Below are 11,157 nucleotides of genomic sequence, written 5' to 3' on the forward strand. Positions count from 1 at the left end.
ATTGAACTTGGTATACTAATTGTTGTATTTCTCGTGAGAAACTACCTTATACAAAGGACTCCCTGTATAATGTGGCGATTGAGGCAGAGAGGAATGAAATGGACGTAAGTAAACAACCCAGAATAATAACCCCCTAGGACAACTGCCCTGTCCCGTGAGATTCTATGAATCAGAGTTGGTGGAGGGGTAAAATGCCCAGACCGTAATCAGAGCGCGTCTCAGCGGGAGACAGGCCAGGCGCTCCATCACGTCTGGCCATGTGTCGACCTGAGACCAAAACCCGAGCTAGCAGTTGCGGAAAAGAGTTGTTTGTCAGAGAGCCGTCTTCGTGCATACGGCCCGCCAGTTGCCGCTGAAAATAGTCTCCGTCGAGGGCACTAGGCTTCACGATCCCTCTCACTTGTCTGAGAGCGACTCCAGCCAACCCTGGTCAGATGGGCAGATGCAGCTCATTGGAGTTTGCTGCTTCGGGGCGCTTATTTAGCATTTCGTATAAACAGCCTTTATTTAGAAGGTTAGGGTAAAAAGTACCAAAGATTAACTCAACATTCACTGAAGCATACGATATTCTGACTGTTACTGACAAAGCTGCTGGTAATGGAAATTGCATGGAATGAGGGCGGGGTGTCGTAAAACGGCCCCAGCATCATGAAACAGTACGGCTGCCCACCGTTTTGCAGCAAATTAATTGAGCTGAGATTCAACTGTATGTTGTCGTATGGACGGGGTCCCCCTTTCCTCGCATTTCGTGACAAGTGATATCTCTCCCTGTGACCTTGAGCGATCGGTATTAATGCAGGGATCGTCAAAGACCCAGAACTGGCACGCCTCTGCCTCCAGCCTCGTGTCTTCAACGAGCCCACGCCCAAAAGGCATTAGGCCAACTCAATTGTGTGTTGGTATGCAACTTCAAGGCTGTCCAATGGTAGATCTCAATAACTAATTGCCCCGTACTGTGGCCCATAGTCTATGTTGTGGACTGATTTCTGATGGCCACCGAAGCCTTGCTTGAGCACGGAGCAGCTTCATACAACAGGTACTGTAAATACGAGTATCTTAGGTTATCAATGCGTTAGGCTCAACAGCAACCACCCCACGCTTAGGCGTCAGCATGAATTATTATTTTTTTTTTTTTTAATTTTTGAAATTTCCAATTTTCTTTTTTACTTGATATCCTCTTTTTCCTCCGAAGTGCAACGCCGTCAAGCGATTTGCTCCACTCAAACCAAGATTCGGCATCAATTGGCTTTTTTAGCATTGTCCCCATCTTCAAGATCCAAATCGTCGAAGCCACCAACGAGGACGCTAGCAAAAATAGTACTTGAACAGGAAACACCAAGTTGGAACCAAGCCAAAGGTGGTACTTTTGCTTGTATGAGACTTTTTTTGTTCTTCGTTTTCTTTGCTTTTTCTTCTTTGTCATCCCAGCTGCGTTTTCCTTTGTTCTACCCAATTTTCTTTCTGTTTCCATCTTGTTCAGTCTCTGTATCGATTTCATAGTCGTACTGTCTGCGGTTGGCCAATAACATGATTTTGGCTCAGAATCGTAAGGAATAGCGCCTGACGGGACACAGGCAGCCAATACCATGAAGGCGCAAGGTCCTGGCCCGCCGTACTTGGCACCGATCTGCGCCAGTGACGATTTCAGCAGAATCGCAGCACGAGCTTCCCCAGTACTGACAGGGGCAGGCCGAGGGACAATCCCAGCAGATACGAATGACAAGGGATGCAAACAAGCCGCGGATGAGGGACAGAGACAAAGAGAGTATCATCATCATCTACCTGTACTCCATTGTGTCTGTATTCAACAACGTTCAAGAAACTGTTCAACTGGCCTTTTATTGCGAGCGGGCGTCTATTTGCCAAGCTCCAGTAAAGATTACAGGCCTTATCCCGGCTCAGCGTTGATGTGAGAGCCCCAAGACTTGCTGCTCTCTTCCTGTGCAACGGGGCCCCTCCCCCTCCTTCATAGAAATCACAGCGCTCACCAAAGTGGCAGACCCTGACATATCCACCATGTGCCCGCGCCAGGTGCGCACTGTAGGTCTACAGTGTCTGGCCAAGCAGCTTCAGGTCAGTGGGCATTGAATTCCGTGTTTGATTCCATCGATGATAACGCATGAAGGGCAGTGCAGAGCTGATCCTTTGCCACAACACGGATGCATAAGACAAACACGGGCTTCTGTTGGGGCTGCAGTTTCAATCACCAATAATAGCATGGACGGCAAAAGGATCATGCAGGTTGTAGTTTGCAGTTGACAGCGGAACTCGTCAACTTTTCGCGCATTGTGGCTGGCTCTGCTATTTTAGGCGGCGTCTTATTCACACTTGCGCTCTTGGCCGCATTGGATTGTTCCTTGACTGTTGGATGAATACCTTCCCTACTTGTATGCACCTGTCTCCAACATGGATTGTCTCCAACACAAATTCACACCAATGGCCCAGTATTTCCAGCTCCCTTGATTCGCGTGCTGCGGCACCAGGCTGGGCTTGAAAATCACCGCAGTTGCTTCGTTCTCTGTAGATAGATTAGAGTGTACACATACTCGTACGAGCGCATTGCACTGTATGTTAAACCTCGACCCGCAGAGCAGCACAGTGCATCTCAGCCTGGAGCTCGCACCCGCTCGCGCGCCCCTCTTGGGCCTATTATCTTGTGAACAATCTGCCACTCTTATGGGGCCCAGGACGAGTGCAGGCAGGGAATAGCAGCGCAGCAAAATTGAAGGTGGACGGGATCTAGAGAATCCTGGAACGCCGTCAGTTCTGTCTAGATTTTCTTCTTTTTTCCTCTTGTCTTTTTTTCTCTCTGTTACAAGAATTACTGAGAACTGCACCTGGTAACTGAGGTGCCTGGCTACCTATCCTGCTCCAGCCTGCCCATCGCCTCCATACTAACCTCACTTTTGCTTGCCTGGCCTGGCCTGACTGACCCGACCTACTCCATACAAACATCCCCCCCCGGTTAATCCTATTGTCCATTTTTTTTCCCCATTCGCCGTCTCTCTAGCAATTGGCCATAGTATTGTCCGCAACGGCTGGCCGCGCCGCCTCTTTCAGTCAAGGTTCCTTTTTTCTCGCACACCCCCAAAAGGTCGAACGGACGGGCCACAGACGGGGACCCTCTTGTGTGGGCTGAGACAGTCTTTCTTAGGTAAGGGTGCGCTGGAACAAACCAACCTCATGGAGCGCCAGAGCCCGCCGTTGAACGGCAATTCTCAGCGTCGCAAACTCATCAAGCGGCCCCCCTCGCACCAGCCCTACGGCCGCTCCTCCTCCGGCTACGACACGGAGTCGCTCGACGGCAAAAGCTCCAGCTCGCGCAACCTTCGACGAGCCCCCAGCGCTCCGCCTGTGCGGTCGACGGCCTCAAACGCGTCCAGCGGCTCCCCGCGGCCGCAGCGAACGAATGCATCGCCAGACCTCAGCGCCCGATTCCGCCTGAGCGACCCCAACCAGAGCCGCGCCAACGAGGATCTGATCGGCGCGCCATTTGACGGCACTTCGATCCTCAACCACATCGAGGCCACCAAGTTCACCACAGCCCAGCAGCCGTCGCTCGTCAAGGCCGCGACCGACCCCCGCTTCACCAGACCTTCGCCCACGACATCGCCAAGCTACGCTGCCATGGACCAAGCGCTGGAAAAGGCCCCGACCGGGCGCGTTCCTGACGGCCTCATGAGCCCCAAGCGCTTCTCCGACGAGGCCAAGGAGGGCAGAAACCCGCGCAAGAAGTCGGGCTTCTCCGGCTTTGTTAACAGCCTGGTCGGCTCTCAAAAGAAGCCTATAATATCTGCGCCCGAGAACCCTGTTCATGTGACGCATGTGGGCTACGACAGCACGACCGGCCAGTTTACCGTTAGTTCAAACCCGTGGCGGCATCTTCGTCTTCATCTTCAATGCTCTTCAGCTACTGCGTGAACCCCGCATGGCCATGCAGCCAGTCCTAATCCCCCACGATGACGAGGATGAGGATGAGGGTGCTAACTAATGTTGCTGCCAATGCTAATACTTGATCAGGGACTTCCCAAAGAATGGCAGCGACTCATCAACGAAAGTGGCATCTCCGAGAAGGAGAGGAGAGAGAACCCTCAGACCATGGTTGATATCCTGCAATTCTACAAAGAAACCACCGAGCGGCCACCCGAAGATCAGTCTCTCGAAAAGTTTCACAATGCAGCAGCCACAGATTCTCGCCAGTATGGCGTCTCTCCGACATCACCAAACACATATCCCAGCAATTATTTTGGTATGGCCTTTTTTACCCCTATGGTTTCCTTTGTTCAGATTGTCCACGTTTGTCAAGTTTGTCCCGCAATCAGGCTGACCAAGGGTTTGTCATCACAGGAAGCTTTGAGAATCCCCGGGCACCACCTCCCGTCCCTGCCGGTAGTAGAACTCATGGCCCCGGCCCCATCAAGGAGATCATGCCGAGCCGACCGGCGCCGAAGCCTCCAATCAGCATGAACAACAGGCCACTCCCACCTGGCGCATATGCGGCAAAGGACTCTGGTATCGGCATGGCGCAGCCCTTGGACGATGCTTCCTCCAGCAGTTATGGCCATTCTCAAGAAAGTACCCCAATGCTTCCAGAGGAGCATAGATCACGATCCAACTCTCGCACCAATGGCCTGTCACCTTACACTCCGCAAACCCCTTCTCTCAGTCCTGCCACCCAGGCCAATGTATACCAGCAGCAGTTAATGCAGCAGCAGCAGGAGCAGGCCATGGCTCAGGCTCAAGCAGCCATGACTGGACAGCTTGCCCGAGCCCCCAGCAAGAGACAACCGTCCCCGCATATGGCAGCTCCCACGGCCGCTGCTGGATACGCTCGCGCTCCGGAAGCCAATGGCCATCACGCTGCGCAGCGACAGCAACCCAGTCCTGGCGCACCAGCGGCTGCCGCCAGTGCGCGTCCGAGACAACGAGTCCGCCAGAGCAATGGCATGGACGTTGTGGCTTCTCTGAGGCGGATATGCAGCGAAGGCGACCCGCGCAACATTTACAGAGGCTTCACCAAGATCGGACAGGGTGCTTCTGGTGGAGTGTACACTGGTCATGAGAGGGGCACTAACCGGTTGGTGGCCATTAAACAGATGAACCTGGAGCAGCAGCCGAAGAAGGACCTCATCATCAACGAAATTCTCGTCATGAAGGACAGCTCTCACCCCAACATTGTTAACTTTATTGACAGTTACCTCTGTGATGGCGAGCTTTGGGTCGTCATGGAGTACATGGAGGGCGGCAGTCTAACAGATGTTGTGACATTTAACATCATGACGGAGGGACAGATTGCTTCAGTCTGCAGAGAGACGTTGAGAGGACTACAACACTTGCACTCTAAGGGCGTCATTCACCGTGATATCAAGTCCGACAACATTCTCTTGTCCAGCGAGGGCAACATTAAGCTCAGTGAGTAGCTCCCATTCTTTGTTCTCTTCTTCTGAAGAATTAGGGGGAAAATATTGTCATTTGTAATCATCATGCTAATCATCTGATACAGCCGACTTTGGATTCTGCGCGACCATCAACGAGGCCCAGAACAAGCGCACCACTATGGTTGGTACGCCGTACTGGATGGCCCCTGAAGTTGTCACGCGCAAGGAGTACGGCCGCAAAGTCGACATCTGGTCTCTTGGCATCATGGCCATTGAGATGATTGAGGGCGAGCCGCCGTACCTGACAGAATCGCCTCTTCGTGCTCTGTGGCTGATTGCTACCAACGGTACGCCACAGATCAAGAACGAGGGCGATCTGTCAGCGGTGTTTAGAGATTTCTTGTATTTTGCATTGAAGGTGGACCCTGAGAAGAGGGCCAGCGCGCATGATTTACTAAGAGTGAGTGCTTTCTTTCATATTTCCCCGTTCTTGCTACTAGGACCCCCTTTGGAAGCGTTACATTTACTAACCTATCTGCCACTATAGCATGAATTCATGAAACAATGTGTCGATCTATCACAGTTGTCCCCCCTAGTCCGAGCCGCGCGAGAACAGCGAGCACAAGAAAAGGCTCGAAAAGGTGCCTAAGCATATCAAAATCATCGGGTTACCATCCTCACGTCCTCTCTTCCCCCTCCATCTCCCCTAAAAGAAAAACAACTGCAGAGGCTGCTCGCCACCCCCTCCTTTTTTTCTCCATTTTCGAAAAGAAAACCTTGAATATTAGAGGCATACCATTGTTCTTTTGGCCTTGATCCATTTCTTCTTCTTTTCTTCGGTTACGGGTTACTTTTAACAAATAGGGGGGCTGTGTATCTAGAGCTGCGGCTCCTCTTGTCATGTGCTATCGTTTATTACCTTTTTTGGCATCTCTTCTTCGATGGAGCACTTTTTATGAATCTAGTGCTGTGCCTTTTTTTTCGCCATCTATTCAATTTTTTTATTCTTTTTCTTATTCTTCTTCTTGTCGTTTTTTTGTTTTCTTACAAAAAAGAAAAAACAAGAGTTAGTTAAGTTAATACCCAGGTGAAATAATAAAATGCTTCTTTTTTCCCCTCCCCTGACATGTTTGCGTTGCGGGATTGGAAGTGTGGAGAGCTCAAGTTGGTTTAAGCATATCTATCTAGACGGCAGCGGTGGGTATTAAGATAGTTTATATACGCATTTACTATCTAGAATTTGACAATTACACGTTGCAATGGATAGATATTGAAGTGAAGCGTTCACAAAGTGATATGGCATTGGATGTCACAACGAAACAATTAGAGCAAACAAAGTGTTAACTTTAAAAAAGCCTCAAGGCCACTTCATTAATTTCATCTGCCAACTTGTCTTGGCTAAAATGTGGTTTTCATCTAAAGTCTCTCTAATCTTCGCATCCTTGAACTCGACGTCTATTCCCTCTATGCATGTCTGGCTCCGTGTACCCCGACCGGCAGACAGCAAACCCGAATGAACTCCAAACTAGAAAAAGCAGAAAAAGGTGAATGCATCTTTCGCAATAAAACACCATGGTCGCATAGAAAAACAAAACGACAGTGGCCGAAGCCAATCATGTCCCCAATTTTTATGGCTGCCTCAGAATCGAATGCAGATTTCATGCATCGATATCTCCCAAAACTCCCATGCCCGAGCCTTCAAGGCTGCGAGCGGTATCGCTTCCGTGATAGATATTAATGTGTTGTGAAATGCTGATGATGTGCTATACAGGAGATGGCTCGTCCTTTAGTAGCAAGAGTAACCACCGTCAATGATGACGTTGGAACCAGTCATGAAGCTGGAGGAATCGGAAGCGAGGAAGACGCAGAGACCGTTGAGCTCGTCAACAGCACCCAGGCGGTCCTGAGGAGTGAGGGACTTCCAGATCTTCTTCTGGGCCTCAAGGGCAGGGACACGGTTGAGAGCGGTGTCCATGTAACCGGGAGAGATGCAGTTGACACGGATCTTGTACTTGGCCCACTCAGCAGCGATGGACTTGGCGAACTGGATGACACCAGCCTTGGAAGCGTTGTAGCAGGACTGCTCCTGGGGGTAGTTGACAATGGAGCCAGACATGGAGGCAACCAGGATCAAGCTGCCGGGCTTGCCAGCGGCCATCATGGAGCGGCCAACAGCCTGGGCCATGAGGAAGGAACCAGTAAGGTTGATGTCGATCAGACGACGGAACATGGCGGGGTCGTAGGTCTCAGCCTTGATGTTGGAGTCGGCAATACCGGCAGCGTTGACCAGGACGTCGGGAGCACCGTAGAGCTCGACAACGGAGTCAACAGCAGCGTTGATGGCAGCACCGTCACGGACATCGACCTTGAAGAAAGAGACGGGGAGACCAGACTTCTGGTGCAGCTCAGCGGCGGAAGCATCGCCCAGCTCCTGGTTGGCATCGAAGATGATGATGGCCTTGGCACCAGCCTCAGCACAGGCTCGGGCCATGTGGTTGCCCAGACCACGAGCACCACCAGTGATGATGATGACCTTGTCCTGAACGGTCATGCTCTTGACGGTGTGAGGCAGCTGGTCGTAGACCTTCTTGTTAAGAGGCTCAACCTCCTCGCGCTCAGCGGGAACGGGGCTGTCGTAGGGGACCTTGGAGGCGCCATCAGGAACCTGCAGAGTCTGCTTGTCACCCTGGCCAGCGCCGTAGACGGTGACGGGAACCTCCTTCTCGCGAACAACGCTCTTCTTGTTGGCGGTGTCAGACACGCGGACGGCACGGGTGGCCGAGAAGAAGCGGACGGCGTTGCTGGGAGCAGCAACACGGGAGGCAGCTGAGAAGTTGGCGGCGCGAGAGGCGCGCAGTACGCTTCGAGTAGAGAAGGCCATTGTGACTGTGTGTGTGTTTGTTGTGTGGAAAAGGTAGAAGAATGGAGGAGAGGAGGAGGAGAGAAGAAGGGGTTTCGTAGAGCGGTGTAACGAAGGCTTTGTGTGGTTGAAGAGGAGGATGAATTTGACAAAAAACGATGGAAGAGTCTATGCGTATAAAAAGCCCAGAGAGAGCTGAAAAGACTGTGTTTGCTTGCGGGGAGAGGAGGTGGTTTGGTATGCAGAGAGAAGAGAGAATGTCTGCTTTCGAACAGCCGTCGAGGAGTGTCTTGATATAGGATTTGGATCCAAAGCCAGCTGGAGGAGTGGGGGCGCCGAACATGGGGCATGGCGGAAAAAAAAGAAATGGCAAAGTCGAGGGGCTGTAGCGCAGTGGGCTTAGTGGATGCGGCCAGGGGGGCTGCAGTGGGTGTGCATCTGGGTCTCAGCGATGGCGAGTGGATTTTAGTGGGTGTGGCCGCTGCATTCAACTAAAAGCTTAGCGTGGCGGGAGGTCCGGCAGCGAAAAAAGAGGAAAAAGAGGCAATGTATCGAGGTCACCCGCATGTACCGCTGCCAGAGCGTCAGACGAGGGGAAAATTCTGAATTGGCTGCTAAAATTAATCCAATTGATGGCTGCCCAATGGCTTGCCCGAGGTGAGAAGAGCCACACCACTACGGAGACGGTACAAGTTTGCATCTTACGAGTTTTTATGTAGTGCTGAGGTTGTGGTATGTGGTAGTGCTGGTATAATCTCTTAGAGGCGGTACTCAGCCCTCCGTATTCGCAGCTGCTATCCTGGCCAAAATACAAGCCGTGTACTGCGACGACCTGGAGGGGTTCCGAGGGGCAAAAAATGGCAAGCAGTACCGCGTGACTAAGCAGGAACCTGGCAAAAGATCAGCCAGTCCGTGCGTCGCGAGTCCTCCTGAGCTGCGAATCTTCGTCCACGGTCTCCATCTATTATGGGCAACAGGTCCAAGATCTTCACTGTCTGCTATCAAGAGCTACTTGGTGACTAGTATCTCGAATCTTCTTGACGAGATTTTCCTGGCGGTGGACCTAAAGGATGTACACTTTACAGTGGGCTTTCAGTGGGCATGTGACGCAGAAGGCTGCCGATTCTTCCTCAGCTCAGGCCATGATACTGTACAGTACAACGGCATCTCGGGATTTGCAGATACTACTCGTCGCTGACAGCTGTTAGGGGACCAAGGGACCATGATCTTGCCCGAGCCGCCGATCAACTGAGATTGGGCAAAGCCGGCCCTGAGCCGAGATAGTTCAATTTTCCGTGGCAATACTGCAGTGTAGGGAAAACAAGTCAATCATGTACGGGCATGTTCCACAAGGCCGCAATTGTTGTCGATCCCAAGATGAGCGACACAGTCGAGGCCATTATCTGCTTCTGATTTCAAATGCAGGCTGCGGGATGCAGACACACAGCTGCGTTCTCGGCTGCCCTCCAGTCTCTCACCTTTTTCGCACACCCCGTCTCTAGCGCTCTGCAGCGTCTGCAACGTCCAATTGGGCGGGCGATTGGACAGGAAGATTTTTTCCATGTACAGACAACGTGGCGCGGCACGGTTGTGGTGTTGTGGCGAAAACAGACACTTGGCCGAGCCTCGATCGGGGTTCACCTACAGTAGTAGTCGATCTGCACCACTGCCATAGCCGTATCGGATCCGAGCGATGCAGAGAGGCAAAAGCTGGGGTCGCACTTTGCCGCCGTGAAGTTGCAAATCTGCAAGCAGACCACCAACCTCCAAGGCTGATCGAATCTCTCTCCAAAAGAAGAAATGTTTGGCACAGTGTTGTCTCGCCCTGAGCGCAGAAGAGACACTGTGAGACAAGATCAGGTTGACTTGGATCCGGAGAAGCAAAATAAGAACGCCGCTTGCAAAAAAAAGAGGGTGTGTGAAAGCTATCTCGCACTGCACCCCCAGCTCCCGATAATCCGGCTTCAATCATTCCACGGCCTCGGTAATCGATAGCCACGGGCGCATCAAGTGAATCTTCTTGTTGAGAATATCCTCAAACTTGATCGGCGTTTCAAAGTGTTTTGCAAAGTAGTACACGTGTTTTACGAGTATGCTGTATGCTGTGGTTCGACAACAAAGGAACAAGCTGAGCTCGCTTCATCTTATCCGATGTCGCCGCCATGGCGGGGATCATGCTACACTGTCCAACTGAACTGAGACATCCAATGAGAACGGGTGCTTGGCTGCATTTGTCGCTTTCAACCCTCATCTCAACTGACCTAACCCAACAAAATACCAGAGCCACAATCTCTGTGTCAGTGTTTTTGAATCCGTCCCTCTTGAGCGTCGAATCTGTCCTCTTCACCTGTCTAGACCTCGATGGACTCCCCAGGCATCGACATTCTGTCCCGTGGGGGTTCCCACCTAAAAAGGACATCGTCGTTCCTGGGTGCAACAATAGATGTGGCGCTGCCCGGAAGCGTCTTGGCGCAATTTTCTGGTCCCGCTGAAGCATCGTGGCTATTTTGAGGTGAATCGAAAATGCGGGATAGGAGGTGGTCGTGCTTGTGTGATGCGAACGTAGGGCGTTGCTATGCAAGGAGCTGTCATACAGTACTGTGCAGGTGCATGATGCTCAACACCAGTGCAGCAACCTCAGATGCGTCAAGAGTCTACGGCCAAGACAACCAGACCGTTTGAGGCTCCCGTTAAGCCTGTCTCTGCGAACTGAGCCTCTCTCGTCCAAAGGATTTCCGTTCACACGCACCCGGAAGCTTCCCCATCAAGTGTGCTGTAACCCCAAAGACTCTACAGACAGCTCCTTCCAAATCCTCAGGATCTATGGCTTACGTATCTCGCAATACTCTGATCCATGAGACAGCTTTGCCTCGGCTATGACTACCTGTTTATGACTTCGAATCACTTTGAATCCATCTT

The 11,157-nt window shown here is 51.7% G+C and overlaps 2 protein-coding genes across 2 annotated transcripts; one reads left to right on the forward strand and one right to left on the reverse strand.

Annotated features, from left to right (window-relative positions):
• The first annotated feature begins 3,083 nt into the window (after positions 1-3,083).
• Positions 3,084-6,153, forward strand: V8C40DRAFT_84397 (kinase-like domain-containing protein). The gene is made up of 5 exons (XM_083223510.1): positions 3,084-3,858; positions 4,021-4,249; positions 4,348-5,412; positions 5,504-5,838; positions 5,926-6,153. Exons 1-5 carry the CDS (start codon positions 3,184-3,186, stop codon positions 6,025-6,027), a joined length of 2,406 nt encoding a protein of 801 aa, XP_083069153.1. The 5' UTR covers positions 3,084-3,183; the 3' UTR covers positions 6,028-6,153.
• Positions 6,154-6,820: 667 nt separating this feature from the next.
• Positions 6,821-8,548, reverse strand: V8C40DRAFT_254563 (uncharacterized protein). Its single transcript, XM_083217846.1, has one exon. It carries the CDS (start codon positions 8,257-8,259, stop codon positions 7,165-7,167), a length of 1,095 nt encoding a protein of 364 aa, XP_083069154.1. The 5' UTR covers positions 8,260-8,548; the 3' UTR covers positions 6,821-7,164.
• Between the last annotated feature and the right edge of the window lie 2,609 nt (positions 8,549-11,157).

The sequence above is a fragment of the Trichoderma camerunense genome (assembly GCF_050948025.1).
Source record: "Trichoderma camerunense strain CBS 138272 chromosome Unknown V8C40scaffold_19, whole genome shotgun sequence".
In the NCBI taxonomy this organism is placed as follows: Eukaryota; Fungi; Ascomycota; class Sordariomycetes; order Hypocreales; family Hypocreaceae; genus Trichoderma; species Trichoderma camerunense.

Coding starts and splice junctions, on each gene's coding strand:
- V8C40DRAFT_84397 (XM_083223510.1), top strand. CDS start 3,184: ATGGAGCGCCAGAGCCCGCCGTTGAACGGCAATTCTCAGCGTCGCAAA. Junction 4,250..4,347: donor ATATCCCAGCAATTATTTTG/GTATGGCCTTTT, acceptor TTGTCATCACAG/GAAGCTTTGAGAATCCCCGG. Junction 5,413..5,503: donor CGAGGGCAACATTAAGCTCA/GTGAGTAGCTCC, acceptor CATCTGATACAG/CCGACTTTGGATTCTGCGCG.
- V8C40DRAFT_254563 (XM_083217846.1), bottom strand. CDS start 8,259: ATGGCCTTCTCTACTCGAAGCGTACTGCGCGCCTCTCGCGCCGCCAAC.